The 21,482-nt window shown below is 40.8% G+C and overlaps 1 protein-coding gene across 22 annotated transcripts in view; it reads left to right on the forward strand.

Moving 5' to 3' along the window:
• Positions 1 to 21,482, forward strand: part of CACNA1C (calcium voltage-gated channel subunit alpha1 C) — a 1,333,094-nt gene that overhangs the window by 1,198,205 nt on the left and 113,407 nt on the right. For 15 of the 22 annotated variants that reach the window (XM_033951116.1, XM_033951118.1, XM_033951113.1 and 12 more), the window contains one exon: positions 18,582 to 18,614. The exons of the other annotated variants lie outside the window; for them this stretch is intronic. In XM_033951116.1, the coding sequence (XP_033807007.1) occupies positions 18,582 to 18,614 (33 nt within the window). The remainder of the gene's footprint in view (positions 1 to 18,581; positions 18,615 to 21,482) is intronic. 22 annotated transcript variants of the gene reach the window in all.

Raw genomic sequence — 21,482 nt, forward strand, 5'->3', positions numbered from 1 at the left:
CTGAACTCTGGGACTGAAAACTGAAACCATTTTCTGCATGATGTGCAAAGAAGTTGGCTCCAAAGGGCGTAGGAAACAATCCACTGCAGTACTGACCAAGAGTGCTGTAAAATCAGCAGGGTAGAATGAATACAGACTCAAGTTTTTAAAAGTATTTCTTTCAAACTACACAGGCCTTTTCTAATACCATATTTGGTTCCTGCAAGCTTTTTAATTTCTGTTTCCATCCAGAGAAACAGAGAATAAAGATCAATTAAGAATGTCATTTTCCTATCCAACAGACTATGCTTTTAAAGAGTTACCTTCTCCTGCTATACAGTTTGAACAAACTTTGCACTGCCTCTTTGGTATCTGGCATGTTTAAATCTTCTCTTTTTATCTAGGCAGCCCTTTATTATTAGTCCTTTACGCTTATATTAAAATGAATATAGAATGTGTTTGAAAAACTTTGGTGAACTAACAAAATACCACCTTTGCATTCAGTTTATTAGACTTGCTTGAATGCCCTTCTCACCAGCCTACTCCTCTTTGCACTTTGTACCCTGATAAAATAAGGGAATGCATGTGATTTTTTTTTCCCTTTACATTTCATTGCAACTAGTGCTCTCTTGATATTTTTCCCACTATATATGCTGCCCCTTCAGTAAGTGTATTTGGGAACACTTGACATTATCACCCAAATAGCTTCCATGAAGGCAGTGGAAGACATTACTTAAAGAAGCACAGCCCTCGTCTTCTCACTTCTCCATGGAGCTTGTTAGATGCTTAGTTGTTTGTTAATCTGAACACATCTGTCTTGTATGTCTTTAAAAATTACCTTGTCTTAATCTAATGGACCTGGAGCCTTAACATTCAGGGGTACATTTTCAAATACAACTCCCAGTCTGTATCCATGAGGAGCAAAAGCTTAGTGAATCAAGCTTTTAGAATAGCCCATGTAAGTCAACCAAGTGCAGGAAAGTGAATTTTCAGCCATGAAAAAATTGCCTGCAGAGGGGCCATTTAAGTAAACTGCATAGGTGCAAGGTCCATAGATATTTTTGAACACATTTGCCTTGTTACTAATTTACAAAGGGAAACTATAATCCTGACCTTGCCATTTCTGCATGCTCACTGTGTGCTTGAAATACATGTATAGATTTGAAATTCCTAATGTGCACACATTTCCCTCCCCTGGCCTAGAAAGACCCATTTATGCAACTGCTAAAGCTAGTTTGCTAATGAAACTAGGCAGCTAGATTTAGCTACTCTGGGGGGTACTATTGTCACCCAAGAGGAGCTAGCCAGGTAATTCCTTTGAAAATTGTCCTCGCTAAAAAGATGTGTTCCAAGTGCATTCTGGGGACTTGTATTAGATGTATGCATCTATCTTACATTTTCTAAAGGTGTATCTGTACACAGCATGCTGCTAACACACCTGAGTTTATTTCCTGCTTTTCCTTTGCTTAAATGTACATGCATTCATCTCCTATATAACAATCTTATTTTCAAAATGCATGTATGTGGGTACTTTGTATTTGAAAATTGCCTAGCTCATTATTGGGCTTTCAAGAATATCCATACCATTCCTTTAGGATGCTTTACCAAGTTACCCTATAAAGCAGTGGTTCTCAAACCTGGTCCTGGAGGCACCCCAGACAGTCAGGTTTTTAAGATATCCACAATGAATATTCTTGAGAGAGATTTGCATGCATTGGAGGCAGTGTGTTCAAATATCTCTCATGAATGATCATTGAGAATATCCTGGCTGGTCCTGACTGGCTGGGGAGCCTCCAGGACCAGGTTTAAGAACCACTGCTATAAAGTATAAGAAGGAATCCATTAAATCCTATTAGAGAATGCCACGGTGACAGCATTTGTCACATCCCTGTCCCTGCGGATAACCACGGGAAACCATCCCGTGTCATTCCGTAGTGTCTATCTCATCCTTAGTCCTTCTACACCAGCATTCTTCAATGCAAGGCTTGAGGGTCAGTGGTTGGGCCCATTCATACTCTGATTCTGCCCTCTCTCCTTAAAGAATGATATAGGGATGTTTTCTTGTGGTTAACCACGGGGACGGTGATAAATTCTGTCACCGTGTCATTCTCTATGGTCTCAGGTCTAATGTTCAATCTGCAAAAAAAAAAAAAAAAAAGGGTAAGGACTCTATTTTTGCATTTCCTGCCGCTTGTAGGATTCTGCATTTGTATAGACAGGAAAAAATTCTCGAGTACGTGCATGTAAACCACTTTGGATAGAAGTGGTATATAAATAAATAAAACCTGGCATGCGATGTGATCTGAACCTGAACCAGAAGAGAAAACTTATTCTTAAGTGTAACCGTGGATGATTGGTTTAGTGCAATGACTTCAAACTCATTTCTCAAGGACAATCAGCCATTCTGGTTTATAGGAAAGCCACGGTGAGTATGCCTAAGATATATTTGCATACGTTGGTACTCCAATGTATCTAAATTTCTATTGTGCATATGCATTGTGGATATCCTGAAAATCAGCTAAAGAGGTCAGCCTCAAAGCCAACTCAAAGACTGGGGTTCTTTTATTTAGAACAAGAGTTCCAAGATGTACCTCTGCCATTAACCTAAGAAGCCATTCTTTGCTTCTGGAAAAAATCTGCATTGCATATGGCTTTTTGTGTAACGGTGAACAAGTCAGTTTGCTCCCTATGTTTCTGGGATCCATGCTCCTTACTTTGCTTTTCCTAGTCATTCGCTTAAACTGCTTTAAGTTTGCAATTGATTTGGTTTGTATATTACCTTTCATCCTCTTCAGCATTGGTTTTTACTCCCAGCCTTTAGGGGCTGCCAGTAGATTGTTTTTTTCAAATTAGCCATCATGAACATGCATGGGAGAGATTTGTATGCCATGAAGATGGTAGGCATGCAGATCTTTTTCATGCATATTCATTATGGATAGCCTGAAAACCTGATCTGTTGGATGGTTAATAAACAAAGCACAAACCAACTAAACTTAATTTGAAATAATTTTCTTCAATTTCTCCATCCTTTCCCCTCAAAATACATTGTTCTGACAGCTTTTCCTAAATTGGAGCCCATTTTGTTGAGAAAACACACTATCCAGTCTGGTAAATTCATAGGGTGATTGCCCCCAATTCAGAATAGGAACCTTAGTATATGGTCCTCACTCCTGTGGTCACTCTTATGTCCCCACTCATCAGCATCTAATGCTTTGACTGCTAACATGACCACACTTGGCCATGTGCTTGAAGCTTTCGGGAGTGGATGCCAGCAACTCAAAATAGACCCTCGCAATGCTGCAGAAATTGTAGAACTTCAAGTCTGACAATTAAGAAAAGGATTTGGGAATGAATCATTTTATGAGAAATCTTGAGAGATTATAGAAAACATGGCTGTTCTCTGTCCATTCTCAGACTACACTCTCGACCTGGTTCACAGCACAGTGACCCAAAAAACATAGACAACCAAGGGAACCGCAGAGAAGATACTAGATGTTGCTGAGAACACTGGAAGTTGAAATCAAAAACGGACAACCCTCAGCCTGCACCCCAAAACATTTCTTCCCTGAAAATTATCATGAGGTAGGAAAAAGCCTCAGATCCCCCCTCCACCAAACCAATAGTTCAGGTTGTAGGTGAATAAATGGAGGCTAACCGGGGTACATTAAAGTCAGTGGCATAAAAAAACCTCCTCAAATAATATTTCACTATGTAAAAAAGCCTTGTGCAATGCAAGTGAGTGAGTGTCCGTTTAACGTTCAAAGCACTATAAGATTAGGTAAACTACCAGTGCTCGCAGCAACATTAGGAGCAAAGCCCTACCAAGATGGAAAACAAAAGCACACCACATATCGATGATGGGCAGCGTTTCGCTAATTGTAAGCTGCCTCAGGATGTGGAAGTGATCAATCTTTCAATGCGGCTCCAAGATTCAATATGGTGGCTCCTCTATCTATTCCATGCAAAGTCAGAGCGTTACCCCATAATGCTACACACCAGTTTCTTATTGGTCTAAAGCACAGGGCCCACTTCCTTATTATCCTGCTTCTTAAGGTTCAATGCATTCTTATTTCCTACCATATCTTATCACAGAAGGACCAGAAGCCACTTGTAAACAGATAGTCCCCTACGGTCTGCCCTTTTGCTCATTATCTACTAAACTCCTCATATATTCATAAGCTTCAAAAGTCAGAGCAAAGACATTTAAAATGTGTGTGGTCCCCTTCTTTGCAGTCCACTGAACTTTATGTTATAAAAAATATTTGAGCCAATTTTTAATAGTCACATATAATGAGATATATTCAAAATCCTCCTATGACTTTCTCTTCATTGCGCCTTCCCAAACAATCATTGCTCAAGACCAGTGTAGTGTTTATTTCCATAGAAATAGTTCAAAGAACATGGAAACTATCTTATTCGTTTTTCTGACAACATTTGAAGCTGTTATGCACGGTTTAAAGTGATAATTCATTCCAGGACTTATGTTAAGAATCTCTATGATGCAGCAGCTGATTAAGCAATAGATATTTCACTGCTTTGTTTCCTGGCCTCTACTTTTCTTTCCATTTTCTCTTCTCTTTATTTTCTTCTTGAGCTGTAATTCTGGCCTTCCTCAATTCTTTCCCTCTACTCTTTCATTTTTATTCTTTATTGTTCAGTTTTGGTTTTTTCTCTTACTCCTAATTAATCTTTTTTAAATTCCTGTCTGCTTTAATACTGCTTTTTCCCTGTCTCTCCTTTGCTTCCCCTCTCTCCTTGATGTTCTTACTTTTTCTTTCCGCACACCTTTTACGGTTCATTATTACTTTAATCAGTTTTCATCTTTCTTTTCTCAACGTAAGCTGTATTTTCTCATATCCTTTTATGTTTATTCCTCACTAATATCCTTCCTGTTAATATAAACTGTATGTTCATTGTCTATTCCTTTCCTCTTCTTTTCTTCTCAGCCACTTTCTCTTTCTTGCCAGTTTGATTAAATTTCAAACAACTTAATTTTCCCATTAAGGTGTTAAAAAAATAAAGGATCCTAGACAAGTGGAGGGCCATTTTTGAAAGGACATCCAAGTCCAACTTTGGATGTTTCCTGCAAGATGTCCAAATATCAGGCAGAAGAAATGGCCGCAAGGCATCTTAACTTTTGTTTTTTTCAAAAATGGCCTAGCTAGATGTTTTCTCCAGCTAAACATCTAACTATTTTTTGCCATTATAGGAAAAAATGTCCAATGGGAAGGGGGTCAGTGACCACTGGGGGAGTATGTGGAGGTCATATGTTCATCTACCAGGAGGTCATCTGATCAATTTGGGTACCTTTATGGCCCTTATTCATTTTAAAAGCAGGTCTAACCCAAAATGTCCAAATTGTGCCCTTGATGTTTTGTAAAAGGTTTAAGTATTGCTAAGCCTGACCTAATCCCATCCAGAAACACACTTCTAACACACGCTTTAAGATTCAGACACCCTGGAGACAAAATGACCAGAAAGATGTTTAGAAAGTCAGTTTGGAAAATGCCCACTTGGATGTTTTGACTAGTAAGACGTCCAGGTGACAGTTTGTGCCATCTCTTGGATGTCTGTCTTTTTTTGAAAATGAGCCCCATAGGGTACTTGTACCCCAACCTGTAATGGGAACACCAATGGCCTTTGCCTTAATTCTACCTTTGTTGAAATTTGTCTCTACGTTCATTTGTCTTTTGTTTGTCGTTTTCTGATAGTCATTTCTCAAGCCTTTCACTGCTTAGGTTTTGCCATCAGCTCTAAGAAGATAGAAATTATTTTACTTTTGTATTTATTGAGTGCCTCCTTGATTTAAAATATTGTCATGAGTTTAGCTACACTTACACAAGACTATTGAGTAACCTTAATTCTTTTTTTTTAAAAATCTTTATTTCGTTTTCTAAGCCAACAAAAAGTGCAATACAATATACATGCAAATAATAATAATCAAATAAGCTCTTATAATCAATCAGTATCAATACAAAAATAAAACTCTCTCTCCCATCCAATATTTCCCATCAGAGAATAATACCAAACAAAAGATATACCCCCCTCCTCTCCCACCCATCCACCCTCCCCTTGTGTGGGAGCTAAAACAACGGGAAATAAAGATAAATGACAACTATAACAACTCTACAAAAGACGTCAATGGACCCCAAACTAATTTGAATATCTTAGTATGCCCTAGCATGTCAGCATTAAGCATAAATTCGCCCACCAAAAAAGTAAAACTAAGGCGATCCCAATTTTTCCAGTTACGAGTAATCATTTGCATGGCTATCCCGGTCATAATAAGGAAAAGCCAGCATTTATATCTATCCAATGAGGGTTTAAGATCCAATATCATCCCACATATGACTACCTCATATGTCAATGGAATCAATGACTCCAGTATGGTATTAATTTGTCCCTATATTGACTTCCAAAAGTTAAGTATCAAAGGACAATAGAACAACAGATGATCCAGTGTCCCTATTTCAAGATGACAGTGCCAGCATCTATTAGATTTAGAACTATCTAATTTCTGTAAACGAACAGGGGTCCAGAAACTTCTATGTAACCAAAAAAAACCATGTTTGTCTCATAGATGCTGACGCTGTACATCTCATCCTCCAAGTTCAAATTCGTGGCCATTGAGTAGCAGAAATTTGCTGCTTTATCTCAGTGCTCCAAATGTCTCTAAGACTAGTTTTTGGTTTTTTATTCAAGAATTCAGATATTAATTTATACCACTGGGCGGCCTGATGTCCTAGGAAATCCGTCTGGAAGCACAGGACCTGCAGCCTATAATTAATTTTTAAATTGTGCCAATCAGGGAACCCTTTCTGAATGGCTTGCTTCAACTGCAACCACTAATAAATTTGAAACTTTGAAATACCAAAAGATTGTTAAGCACATCTGACTTGGGTCTTTGAATGCTAAGCCTACAATGTAGTTAACCTCTACAGATATGTAGAAGGGATCTATTTCCTTACTCTGATGTTCTCTGCAATGGTATTTCATCACCTGTCCTTAACAATACTGGAGGTAAATTCTTGGCTGCTCTCTCTCTCTCTCTCATTCCTTCATGCTATTGATCAGTCCTCCTGACAGCCCTAAAGGCTTTAACTTTAAATATGAACATTAATAATGTCTTCATTTTCTGTTAATGTACAAAGAGATTCATATTAGTGTGAACACCTTGCTTCTCCACTACATTTAAACAGAATCCCTTACCTGTACATGCTGAAAAACATCCCTATATTACTAACGCAATATAATGATCTACCATTCGGGCCAATTTTTCAGTACATTAAGCTAGCTATATGAGCAATTAATGCCGTTTTTTATATAGCCTTCTTTCTGACCTCTGTTTCTGCACACAAAACTTTTTACCTCTCCCCAAGGCTTCCTGCCTTTCCTAGTTTTTGTCCTTCCATGGGGCTCAGACTTGATTTGTTAGTCCTTTCCATCCTGACAAAGAGCCCATTGGCATAGATGTTTATTACAGTATATCACTTGTACTGCTTATGTGTCAATGATAACAGCTTCCCATTGGAACAGACTTTGATGTGCCAAATATTCCTGTTTATGTTAATTCTGGGTCCAATCCTAAATCAAGTTCGGCAAGCATACTATATAGTGTAGATGCTAGACTCATATGTAGCTTCTACATATGAGTACAGGTACCAAACCGTGTTCAAAGCTTGACTAATCTTCCTGTTTTAAAACTAGAAAATGTCTTGCATAAAATAGAAGTAGTTTCAATTATCAGTTCAAAATGGACACTGTATTCCAGGAACATAGATTAGAGCAAACCATCACAGTTTACTTTGATCAAATAATAAGGCCATACTGAGATAACTAAAGACTGTTAATATACAATTGGAGCTCAGTTCTTAGCCACCATATTTTATGTAATTTCCTTCTATTGCTTTTTAAAACTAAAAAGCCATCAGTAAATCCATTCTGAATGTTACACGTTGTTCCAACAAAGTGTTCTTTGTATACAAAAGGCATTTGGAGAAAAAGGGCCGAGTTTGTAAAATAAACTTGGAAAAATATTGAGAGGGAATTTACTAGGTACTGGTTATAATTCACCTTGTAGATAAAAGACTTTGGCAGCTCTGAATCTCCAAGTCAAAAGCAACAAATCCTATACAGTTGGAGGCAGGTGCCCAAATGTAACAGAGAGATTTGTTAATTTATTTAAAAATTATTATACCCCATACTATCTCCAAATCTGTGCAGCAAAAAAAAAAGAATATGCATAACTAAAAACTACAACTAATACACTTAAAAACAAATCAAACATAACAAAATCAATTCAGATAGAAAAATTAACCCATGTGCTGCAAAATGAATTACATCATAAGCTAACTTGGACTTCAAAATATTAAACTACCCCATGAAATCTTCTTAGAAAAGCTAATTGAAAAAATAAGCTTTAAGTTATTTTCTAAATAAAAGTAATGATGGTTTCGAACATAGACCTATTTCAGCAAACCATTCCATAAAATTAGACCTGCAGCCAGAAAGAATGAATCTCAATATCCATCTAAACTAATGTGCGAAAAAAAAAAAAAGAAGGGACGTCACGGAGGCCCTTATCTTCGGAACGCAAAATTTGTGTTGGTTTTTAGATTTTCAGAGAGATGGCAAGACAGCAGCAGTGATGGGCTTGAGTTGATCATCTTTCACGTTGATTGTTCAGCTTGAGTGTATGGTCAAACTTCATTCTGAATAACGAAATTAGTTACAACATTGTCATCAAGGTGGGCTTGCAAATGAATTTTACTCTTTTATTGATACGTGCTGCCAGTCTAGGAAAATAAATCAAGAGGGTCAGAATTACAAGGATATCCCACTTAAAACACCCTAACACTTCTTATTGCTTACCACAATGCTGTCACTGGGAAGAGGGTACAGACAATCTGAACATATTGTGAATTTGTAAAAAGACCACGGTCATTCCTTAACTATGTGGCCTCCATAAGAATTTCAGCTACCTTAATGGACTAAGCCATAATGGGCTCCTTTTACTAAGCTGTGATAGCGTTTTTAGTGCCCGCAGAATTTGAGCGTGTGCTAAACCCGCGCTACGCAGCTAGAACTAACACCAGCTCAATGCTGGTGTTAGCGTCTGGCGCGTGGGGCAATTCTGCGCACGCTAAGCGCCCACTAAAACCACTATCACAGCTTAGTAAAAGGAGGCCTTTGTGTGTCCCTGTTGTCAATATTATTGTAGGGTTCCACCTATTCAGTGACAGCTGTACCCTTTTGGTGAAAAAGTCTATATTATGTTTTTACAAAGAATATAATTGAAATAACACTTGCTTTTAATCAGTAAAAAAAAAAAAGGATGTCCAATGATATAATAGGACTAATTTCATACTGAGAAACACAAAATAATAAGAACATAAGAATTGCCGCTGCTGGGTCAGACCAGTGGTCCATCGTGCCCACGCGGCGGTCCCTAGGTCAAAGACCAGTACTCTAGATGAGCCCAGCCTCACCTGCATACTTTCCAGTTGAGAAGGAACTTGTCCAACTTTATCTTGCATACCTAGGAGTGTGTGGCACAGTGGTTAAAGCTACAGCCTCAGCACTCTGGGGTTGTGGGTTCAAAACTACTCTGCTCCTTGTGACCCTGGGAAAGTCACTTAATCCCCCCATTGCCCCAGGTACATTAGGTAGAATGTGAGCCCGCCGGGACAAACAGGGAAAAATGCTTGAGTACCTGAATAAATTAATGTAAACCGTTCTGAGCTCCCTTGGGAGAACAATATAGAAAATTGAATAAATAAATAAGAGCATTCCAGTTCTCCACCACTCTCTGGGTGAAGAAGAACTTCCTTATGTTCGTACGGAATCTATCCCCTTTCAATTTTAGAGAGTGCCCTCTCGTTCTCCCTACCTTGGAGAGCGTGAACAACCTGTCCTTATCTGCTAAGTCTATTCCCTTCAGTATGTTGAATGTTTCGATCATGTCCCCTCTCAATCTCTTCTGTTTGAGGAAGAAGAGGCACAGTTTCTCTAATCTCTCGCTGTACGGCAACTCCTCCAGCCCCTTAACAATTTTAGTCACTCTTCTCTGGACCCTTTCGAGTAGTACCGTGTCCTTCTTCATGTACGGCGACCAGTGCTGGACGCAGTACTCCAGGTGAAGGTGCACCATGGCCCGGTACAGCGGCATGATAACCTTCTCCGATCTGTTCATGATCCCTTTCTTAATCATTCCTAGCATTCTGGTCCAGGGCTGTCTACTTCACAATGTTTCATTGCCTGAAATATGTGGTCAATGCTGACAATTATCAGATTAAAAGTTGCTTTATTAGAGATTGCTCACAAAGCCATCATTTCTTTTGATGCACTCACTTATGAGCAGAAATTTCTGAGATCAGAAATTGTGTTTTATAAAACATTAAAAAAAGAGAACTTATTAAGCATGTTTGAATGGAGGCCTGTCCCAGGTGTGTGAGATGATGTGTAGCTGCACATTTCCATCTTTCAAACTTCCATTTTACCTTAATTTCTTATGCTGAAAGGCAATGCAAGAGCAACATTCTGAAAGAGGAGTCTAATGACAACGCCCTGCCCGTGATTAACACAAACCATCTAATAATTGATCGAGTCTGATCCAAACAACAAAAAAGTGTGATCTCTTATTTTTTTACCTGTTCAATAAACAGGATCTCATTGGCTTCTGAAAAGCATAAATAGATTACCAAATTAATGTGCATTATGGATTAATACTGTCCTCTCTACTGGTCTGAATTCTGGAATCTGCTCCTTAGCTGCACTTTAGCCCAGAAGCAGGGGAGTTTGTGACTCAGCAGCAAATTAGTTTGAACCTTTTTCCAATGCAGACAAGAAGAGTTTATTTAAAAGGCTTTCCGCCAACCATAAAAGGACATATAGGGTATTTTTAAAAAAAATTTCTAACAGACTAGCCCGGTGGCTTGATGGCGGTGGCTTGAAGGCTTTAGCCTGTTAGTAGAAGACCTGCGTTCTGCTCCCCTATGGGTGTCGGAGCAGTTACCGCCGCTGCCGGCGCTAAAAAGCACAGTTATTTACCATAACAGCTGTTATCCAGGGACAGCAGGCAGCTATTCTCAACATGTGGGTGACGTCATCCACGGAGCCTGGATGCGGACAGCTTCGCAAGTGATTTGCTTACAGAACTTAGAAAGTTTGTGACTGCTGCACTGCGCATGCACGAGTGCCTTCCCGCCCACGCAAGGGCAAGCGTCTCCTCAGTTCAGATAGCTAGCAGAGAAGCCAACCCGGGGAGGTGGGTGGGTTGTGAGAATAGCTGCCTGCTGTCCCTGGATAACACCTGTTACGGTAAGTAACTGTGCTTTATCCCAGGACAAGCAGGCAGCCTATTCCCAACATGTGGGTGACCTCCAAGCTAACTAGTATGGGATGGAGGGAGAGTTGACAATTCAGGAGAATAAATTTTGTAACATTGCCTGGCCAAAATGGCCATCCCATCTGGAAAAAGCATCCAGATAATAATGAGAGGTGAATGTATGAACCGAGGACCAAGTGGCAGCTTTGCAGATTTCCTCATAGGAGTAGATCTAAGGAAAGCTACTGATGCCGCCATGGCTCTGACTTTGTGGGCTGTGACTCGGCTCTGTAGATGCAGTCCAGCCTGAGTATAGCAGAAAGAGATGCAAGCAGCTAACCAGTTGGAGATGGTGCGCTTGGAAATCGGATGTCCCAACTTGTTTGGATCAAAGGAGACAAAAAGTTGAGGTGCAGATCTGTGTGGCTTAGTACGTTGGAAGTAGAAAGCCAAAGCACGCTTACAGTCTAGAGTATGAAGAGCTGTATCTCCAGGATGAGAATGAGGCTTTAGAACAAAACACTGGAAGTACAATGGATTGATTGAGATGAAATTCTAAAACCATTTTAGGTAAGAATTTAGGATGAGTACGGAGGACCACCTTGGCATGATGGGATACTGTGAAAGGTGGGTCTGCAACTAAAGCTTGGAGCTCACTGACCCTGCAAGTGGACATGAGAGCAATGAGAAAAACCATTTTCCAAGTGAGATATTTAAGATGAGCCAAATCCATTGGTTCAAAAGAGGCTTCATCAATTGAGCAAGAACAACATTGAGATCTCAAACCACTGGAGGTGGTTTGAGAGGTGGTTTGACAATGAAAAGACCTTCCATAAATCTGGAAACCAAGGATGAGCAGAGAGGGGTTTCTCTTTGATAGGCTGATGGAAAGCAGCAATTGCACTGAGATGGACTGGAATGGATGTGGATTTGAGGCCTGATTGAGACAAATGGAATAGGTAATCCAATACTGAAGACAAGAAGGTAGATTGAGGTTCCTTATGAAGAATGGTGCACCAAGCAGAAAATCTAGTTCATTTCTAATTATAGCATTGTCTAGTGGTAGGCTTCTTAGAAGCCTCTAAAACATTCTGTAAAAATTGAGAAAACTATAGAGTGGCAGTTAGGTTGAGAGGTACCAAGCTGTCAGGTGTAGAGACTGCAGGTTGGGATGAAGCAGAGACCCCTGACTCTGTGAAAGCAGAGAGGGAAATACTGGTTGAAGTAGAGGCTCCCTTGTGCTGAGTTGAAGTAGGAGGGAGTACCAGGGTTGTCTGGGCCACCGAGGAGCTATCAGAATCATGGTGGCATAATCTTGTTTAAGTTTGACAAGAGTTTTGAGAACCAGAGGTAATGGAGGAAATGCATAGAGAAACTGATTCGTCCATTCTAGAAGGAAAGCATCTGCCTTGAGGTGATGAGGAAAGTATATCCTGGAGCAGAACTGAGGCAGTTTATTGTTGTGGAGAGACGCAAAGAGATCTATCTGAGGAGTTCCCCACTGAGAAAAAATGTGATGAAGAGGCGAGGAATTGAGTGTCTATTCGTGAAGTTGCAGAAGACGACTCAATTTGTCCACCTGATAGTTTTCTCTCCTTGAATGTAGACTGCTTTTAGGAAGGTGCTGTGATGGATTGCCCAGTTCCACACCTTTTGAGCTTCCTGACAAAGAGGGAGAGATCCTATTCCTCCCGGCTTGTTGATGTAGTACATGGCTACTTGGTTGTCTGTCCAAATGAGGACTACCTGATCGTGAAGAAGATGCTGAAAAGCTTTGAGAGCATTGAAGATCACTCTGAGTTCCAACAGATTGATGTGACACTGACGATCCATGCTGGACCAATGGCCTTGAGTACAGAGACCATCGAGATGAGCTTCCCAAGCGTAGGTCGAGGAATCTGTCATTAGGACCTTCTGATAAGGGTTGTTTGAAACAGTAAACCCCTGGAGAGATTGGATGAGAGCATCCACCAGTGGAGAGACTGTCTCAACGAAGGAGGTACTGTAATATGTTGAGAAAATGGATTGCATGCCTGCGCCCACTGAGATTCCAGGGTCCACTGAGGAATTCTGAGGTGAAGTCTGGCAAAAGAAGTCACGTGAACTGTAGAGGCCATGTGACCTAGGAGAACCATCATGTGTCTTGATGAAATTGTAGCCAAGGAAGACACTTTGTGGCAGAGATGAATGAGAGCATCCTGACGTTGTTGAGGAAGGAATGCTTTGAGTCGGACAGTGTTCAGAACAGCTCTGATGAACTGTAAAATCTGAGAGGGCTGTAGCTGGGATTTGGGAAAGTTGATTTTGAACCCCAAACTTTGTAGGAACCACATAGTCCGTACAATAACCCCTTGAGATGTTGAATCCTTGATGAGCCATTCCAGGTATGGGAACACCTGGAGCCCATGGTTCCACAGAGCTGCTGCTACTACAACTAGGCACTTGGTGAACACTCTTGGAGATGAAGCCAGGCCAAAAGGTAGCACTCTGTACTGAAAATGCAGATTTCCCACCCGAAATCTGAGGAACTGTCGAGAGGCTGGATGAATGGGAATGCGAGTGTAAGCCTTTTTGAGATCTAGAGAACTTAACCAATCGTTCTGATCTAGAAGGGGGTATAATGATGCCAGAGACAGCATCCAGAATTTCTCTCTGACTAGAAATTTGTTGAGGGCTCTGAGATCCAAAATGGGGGAACTTCTTCGATGGCACGGAGATGAAGCAGAGCTTGAGCTTCCTGAAAAAGAAGGATGGTCTGGGATGGATTGGAAGGATACTCTCTTGGAGGCAGATCTGGAGGAACCTGAATTAAATGAAGAGCGTATCCTTCCCTGATGATGGACAGGATGCAAGGTCGAGACTGGGGCAAGGGGATCCATACCACCAAAGAGTTTCTCCACCTGAACTCGATGATGCTTGTGGGCTCGAGGTTGAAGGGTAGCACAGCGAGTACACGACTCTGGACGATGGTCAGGTCCCAAACACTGAATACACCACCTATGTGGGTCAGTGAGGGAGATCGTGCGCTGGCAATGGCTACACTTCTTGAAGACTGTGACCGGTCTGGACATAGACGGAAAGATGGCCTCAGCAAAATTGAACCCTGCCGGTGGAGGCCACAAAGCAGGGCCCGCTGTGACAAAAGAAATATAATTAAAGTCTTTTATTTATTTATTTTAATGAAAACGCACAAAAAACACAGTGACCCTGAAAAATAACAAAAACATGAGCCGCGATGAGAGAAGGCATGAAGTTTAGAACAGAGCGTCGAAAAACACAACTTCTCAGCTCCGTGGAAAACAGAACTGAGGAGACGCACGCCCTTGCTTGGCATTCGCATATGCGCGGTGCGGTAGTTGCGAACTTTCTAAGTTCTGCAAGTACATCAGCTTGCGAAGCTGTCCGCATCCGGGCTCCGTGGATGACATCACCCACATGTTGAGAATAGCTGCCCGCTTGTCCTGGGATAACCCACGCTATGCGTTAGTAAAGAAGGGGGATAAACAGGTATTGGCATATCCAGTATTATGCCCACATTGATCTAGCATAGCTGCGGGCATGTAAATGCTGCAGAGACGCATGTAACATACAGTATTCTCTAAGTTATATGCATAGGTATTAGCCCCACCCATGTCCTGCCCATGCCACTCCCATGTATACGTCCCTTTGCATTTATGCAGTATGTTACACAACAACTAGGACCTCTGCTGGCACTTTTGCAGATACATGTACACTGATGTGCATAAGTGCTAGTATTCTAGATATTTATATAAGAAAGGGGTACCCAAATGCAGGTACCCAAATTATAAAAATGCCTTGAATATTTTTTTCACTCAGTATATAATGAAGCTGATGGAATTTTTTGCCAGAGCAAGTGATAATATTGTAACAGTTAATGTAGCTGCAGTTAAAAAAAGGTTTGACAAATTCCCGGAGAAAAAGTCTTTTTATCATTGTTAAGGTAGACATGGGGGAAGCCACTCTTATTCCTGAGGTTAAGTAGCATGGAATCTTGATCATTTTAGGGACTCTGCCAGGTACTTGTGACCTGGGTTGGCCACTGTTGGAAACAGAATACTTTGCTAGATGAACTCTTGGTCTGCTCAGTACAACTCTTATGTTTTGTAAGTTTGTGACCTTAGGCAAGTGACTTTGCCCTCCATTACCTCAGTACATCTTCGATAACCCATACCTGAGTGTAACTCACTTTGAGCTCTGATTTACAAAAAGGTAAATAATAAATCTGAAATCCAAACCCCAAATTGCGGGGGAAAACTTCCAAATAGTTTTTGTTGAAGGTTTTTAGTGCCATAACCCAATAAAGGCTAGTACCAATTGACATGGAAACTGAAAAAATAAAACTCTTAGCTACACCAAATAATATTTCTTTGAGCTTGAATCCCATAATATCAAATATATAAACAGATAGATAGGGATTGTTTTCTGTATGATTTTTCCTATTTAAATTTCCAGATCCTTGAATACTCTCACCAAGGGCATAGTTATCAACGTGGGCTACTGTTAAGATGTTTTATTGTACCACTATATTATGCTGTTTTATCATAGGTCCCATTTTATGCAGTGATATCTAGTTAAAATAACTGGGGTTAACTGTAAAATAATGTCTTAACATTAACCCATATTGATAACTCTCCCCCTTAATTAAAGAAAAAATAAATGTCTCTAGAAATTGAGATCACTGCTATATGTAATAAAAGTGAACCAAGTATAGGACAGTCAAGCCATTGTACATCACTGATGAAGTTGGCTCTTTGATACTGGTGGAATGAGGTATTATGACATCACAATATCAGCAGTGTTACATTACATTACATTACCAGAGATAAACTCTTCACACTAAGGGGGAAAGTCATCGATGTGGGCTACTGTTAAGATTTATTTATTTTAACATGTGTACACCACCTACACCTAGTCAGTTTCCAAAAGTCCACATATAATAAACAATAACGAACAAAATATAAAATCACCAACAAAAAAGCTGATGAGACAACCATAGAGAAAAGCAGTAGCAATATATCTGTATCTGCAGTACTAAAATGATTTAAACATAAAACTGAAAGACATTCCAACAAGTCTAATAAAATACGTCTCATAAAAAAGCCGTAACAAAAAGTTGTGTCTTCAGTAATTTTTAAAATCTCAACCTATCTGACCACAAGCGCAGCTGTCCAGAAAGAGCATTCCACAATTGTACTCCCGTAGTTGAGAAGGTGAAAGCCCTAGTATCAGCATAATGTACTTTCACTGGCTAATCCAATTATGATAATGCTAGTCTTTTAGCCTGTTACATTAACGGGTGCTAGAATATATATCTGTCTGTCTTTCTTTCTTTCTGTCTCTCTCCCTAGCCCCCTTTCTCTGCCTGTCTTTCTGTCCATCTCCCTGCCCCTGTGTCTTTCTTCCTTTCTTTCTTTCTGTCTCCCTCCCGCTGTCTTTCTTTCTATCTGTCTCTCTCCCTGCCCCTATGCAGCATTCCCTCCCCCTCCATTTCCCTGTGCAGCAGCATTTCCCCCCACCCAGGGCAGGATTAACCAGTAGGCCAAGTAGGCACATGTCTAGGGCCCGAAATAGTCAGGGGGGCCCGATGAAGGAAGGCATCAACATTGTTTTTTCCAAACAGTGATGGGCCCCTCAAGCATCGATCGGCAACATGGGTCCCCCTGATCGGCAACACGGGACCCACCCCAATCAGCAACCCCCCTATCGACGGAAAGTAAGACAAGCAAGCAACGCGGGTAAGAAAGGCAATGGGAACTGTAATTTTGCAAGCGGTGCTGCTTGCCCAAAGCTTCCCTCTGACGCAGCTTCCTGTTTCCGCCTGGGCGCTTGGTGGGGTGGGGCGGGGCAGGGGGCCCAGTGTACTTGTGTGCCTAGGGGCCCTCGACAAATTAATCCTGCCCTGCCCCCATCCCACTTCCCTGTGCAGCAGCAGCATTCCCTCCCCCTCCATTCTGAGATCTCAATGATCTACCTTGATGGTATACACACAAACACTGCTTAAAATACTGAGGTACTGAGTGGCACAGAGCCTGGTGAATTAAAGCCATTACCTTGTATTGCAATGCAATTGCCTTAGAATTGGGGTTATGTGAGACACTATTGCAGCACCCATAACCAGCCATGTTGCAACATGTTTTATTTTTATCACTAATTTGTACTTTTTTAGCATACGTTCCATGTTATGCAATAAGATTTAGTTACTAATAACTGGGTACCATTATAGTGATAAAAACCACAAGGAAAGGGATGACCCCCATGAGCAAAGATAAAATCAAAGAGACAGTAGGGTCAAGACAAATGGCTGACAAAACCACACCAAGTTTATTCAGAAGACCATGCAAAAATATAAAAATAACTTGACGCAGAGCTGTGTTTCGGCAGAAGAACCGCCTGCCTCAGAAGTCAAAATCTATTAAAAAAAAAATAATAAAATCCAACCCATACATAAAAAATATAAATATTGATACATATATTTTTGCATTTTTGTATGGTCTTCTGAATAAACTTCTTGTGGTTTTGTCAGCCATTTGTCTTGACCCTACTTATTCTTGGTTAATAATAATAATAATAACAGTTTATATACCGCAGGACCGTGAAGTTCTATGCGGCTTACAGTGATTAAAAGGTATTACAGATTGAGTGGAATAAACAAGGTTCAGTTAGTGAATAACAGTTCTAAAGATCATTTATTGAGGACTAAGATTGTATAGGTCAATATAGTAATGTATTAAAGATAAGTCTTGCTAGTCTTCTATGGGACATGAAGTAACCCATAAGTTTGTAGCTGGTCATGAGGCATCTCCACACAAAAAACTGTTTCTATGGTTGCTACAAGACCAGGCTTAGCCACTAAAACCCTTTTGGTCAGTGATGAAGCTTCTCTGAGCTGCTGACTAAAAGGCAGACGAGAACCAATCAGCTGGTATGAGCATTAATTGCTGCAGGGTTTCCCAAAAATATATCTTGGTGCTAGAAATGCCTTTAAATTTACAAAAATATAAAATACGCATGGATAGATTTTTTTTAAAAAAAACTGGAACCTCACTATATTACCCTTTCCGTAAGTAAGTAATGAAAATCTGAGCAAAGCAGGGAGCAGCCTAATCTTAGCACATCTGCCTAGTCTAGTTTTGTATTTTCTCTCTTTTCACCCTCTTCTGCCATTTTGTTGCTCATGCATTAACCAAGACCGGGGCTGGGGATCCTCTAAATTGGAGACATATCACAATTTATTTCTGTCTGCCTTTCTTTAAAGCCACCTGAACATACCCAATGCTCTTCCTCCACGGTAAGATGAAAGACTACAGAGTATCTTTCTTTCTCCTTTGTACTCCTTGTCACTCCCCTACTCCCATCCTGGTCACAGAGGAATCTCTTTCTTTTCAAGATCGGTTCAGTCATTTTTGCATGAAACTGTGGTATTGCGTGCTCATAGAATTGTGGTAGTATTGTTACCAAATTGTGATGTGTATTTCTTGTGCATTGTGAGCTTTTCTTCTAATCAACTTTACTTTGTCTCCTGCCCCCTGAGTAACCGAGAGACAACTGGAATGATGATGGTTTCTTGTTAGTAACATGAGAGACCGATTGCAGTCTGTGCTCTGAAAAAAATATATAGGTGCTTATGTTTCTTAGCATTTATACACCGCTCAAAGTAGTTCACACTGGCATTTAATTTCAAACGTTTTTATTGGTGGCCAAGTACTACAAAGAACAACATACAATTTCAAAGGAAGGTAAAAGAAATGCAAAGCAAATTATTTAGCAATGTTACTTTAAACAATGTAGTAACCATCACCTATTTTATAATATAACCAACAATCTAATACCATTTCCGGTCCCAAGTATCCCGTTAAATCCCTTCTCCCTTCCTACTAACTACGAGTATGGTGGATGAATTGGAGCTGCCCTCTCCAGTTCTCAATAGTATTGAAATAGAGAACTTGGGCTCTGATAGCTCCATATGCTTAAAACATACCCTCCTTCCCAAAGTAACCATCCACCCTCCCTCCCCTATCCCTAACCCTAACCCTTCCCTCTCTCCTATCCTCCATATATTTGAGAGACCGTACAGATGACAAAGCAGGAGCAAGATTGGATTTAACCAGTCATAAAGAATCCCCCTATATCAGGGATCTCAAAGTCCCTCCTTGAGGGCCACAATCCAGTCGGGTTTTCAGGATTTCCCCAATGAATATGCGTTGAAAGCAGTGCATGCACACAGATCTCATGCATATTCATAGGGGAAATCCTGAAAACCCGACAGGATTCCGGCCCTCGAGGAGGGACTTTGAGACCCCTGCCCTATATGGTGTGAGAAATCACCCAAGCAGTTTGGAATAGAACCACGTCCTCTTGGGGCAAGAGATTGAATATAGCATCCCATATGGAATAAAACTTACGCTGATGTCTAAATGTGATGCTTATGTCTCTGAGTTCCATTAAGAGCAAGTCCTGTAATTTATTACACCGGTGCACACTAGCATTTAAAAACATTGGCAATATCAGTGCTCTGCCTAGATAACGATCTGGATGAGTGGAACCATATAAATCAGCAGGGCACCTGATCACAGTTACACCCCTCCCCCGATCCAGCAGGGGAAAACATTTTAAATATATATATTTTATTTCTCTTGATACTTATTTTTTATCTCTATTTTTTTATTTATTTTACTTATTTCTTTTTAATTCTATCTTTAAATTTATTTATTCATTACTTGGTGGAATATTCATTTCTATCTCTATCTCTGTCTTTATATTTTATCTTTATTTTTGATAAATTGTCTCTTCAGGTACTTTAGTTAGATTGTGAGCCTTTGGGACAGTTAGGGAATTTCCAAGTACCTATCTTATTTATTTTTATTTATTGTATCTTTTAATGCATTCATTTTTGTAAACCGCTTAGAAACCTCACAGTTATTAGCGGTATATAAGAATTAAATGAAATTAAAATTAAATTAAATAACAATCCTAACATGCCAAGATAACTTCTGGAAATCACCAAGTGCCCAGATAGTGTCGATAGCCTCCCAGATATGGGGAGCTGCAGGATCATAAGAGCAGCAGGATGGGAGCCAGAAGGCCTAGGTTCAAATCCCATGGCAGTTCCTTATGACCTTGGGGAAGTCATTTAACTAAAGAGGAGGCAATGGCAAACCACTTCTGTATCATGGCAAGAAAACCACCAGGGGCAGATGTGAGGGGGATCCAATCCTGCCCCACTTACACACTGGACAACCATGGAAGTAAGGAATAGCCCAGAGAGGGGGGATTAGGAGGTCAAGACATATGGAGGAGGTTCTATTGTGGGAGTCAAAGGGGGGTCAGGGCACATTGGAGAGCAGGATGTGTTGGGCGAGGGCTTCTGTGGTTGCAGGAGTAGCCAGGATCCAGGTCAAATCATGTTGGGGGACATCCAAGGAGGAGGATCAGGTCATGTTGGGAGAAAGAACATCAGAATGCTACAGGCCAGTAGCTAGAAGTTCAGAATGGGATGCTTCATCGCGGCCCTTTAAGAGCCGCCAGTTCAGCGCAGCCTTTCCATTGCCGCCGATTAAGAGCCACCAGTTCAGCATGGCCCTTTCATTGCAGGACTATTCATTGCGGCCCTTTCAGCCTGGGACAAGTTCAGTGTGGCACTTTGACATGCTAGATCAAGGTATGTGTGCCACATGACATGCTGGATCACGGTGGGAGTGTGGATCGAGGTACATGCGCCACATGACATGCTGGATCACGGTGGGGGTGTGGATCGAGGTACATGCGCCACATGACATGCTGGATCGAGGTGGGGGTGTGGATCAAAGTGGAGTGCTGATCGGGGGGTATGGATTGAGGTGGTTTGCCAATCGGGGTGGGGGGTATTGCCCTCCACCACATGTGCCACATGCCTTGAACATGAAAGTTTAACTGTTTAAATGGTGAAAATGCGCATGTGGGGGGAAGGCCATGACAAACTTGTCCTGTGATGAAAGCCCCTTTGATCTGGCAGCTCTTATTTGGTGGTGATGGAAGGGCTGCACTGAACTGGCAGCTCTTAATGGGCCGTGATAAATTGTCCTAGACCCCTAGAGATTCAGTGAGTGCTATTTGATATGTAGTGCCAGCATCCCCATAGCTAAGTGGGCATAGTTGTGCCTTTTGTGCAGTCCTATCT

The sequence above is a fragment of the Geotrypetes seraphini genome, chromosome 7, assembly GCF_902459505.1.
Source record: "Geotrypetes seraphini chromosome 7, aGeoSer1.1, whole genome shotgun sequence".
Classification (NCBI taxonomy): domain Eukaryota; kingdom Metazoa; phylum Chordata; class Amphibia; order Gymnophiona; family Dermophiidae; genus Geotrypetes; species Geotrypetes seraphini.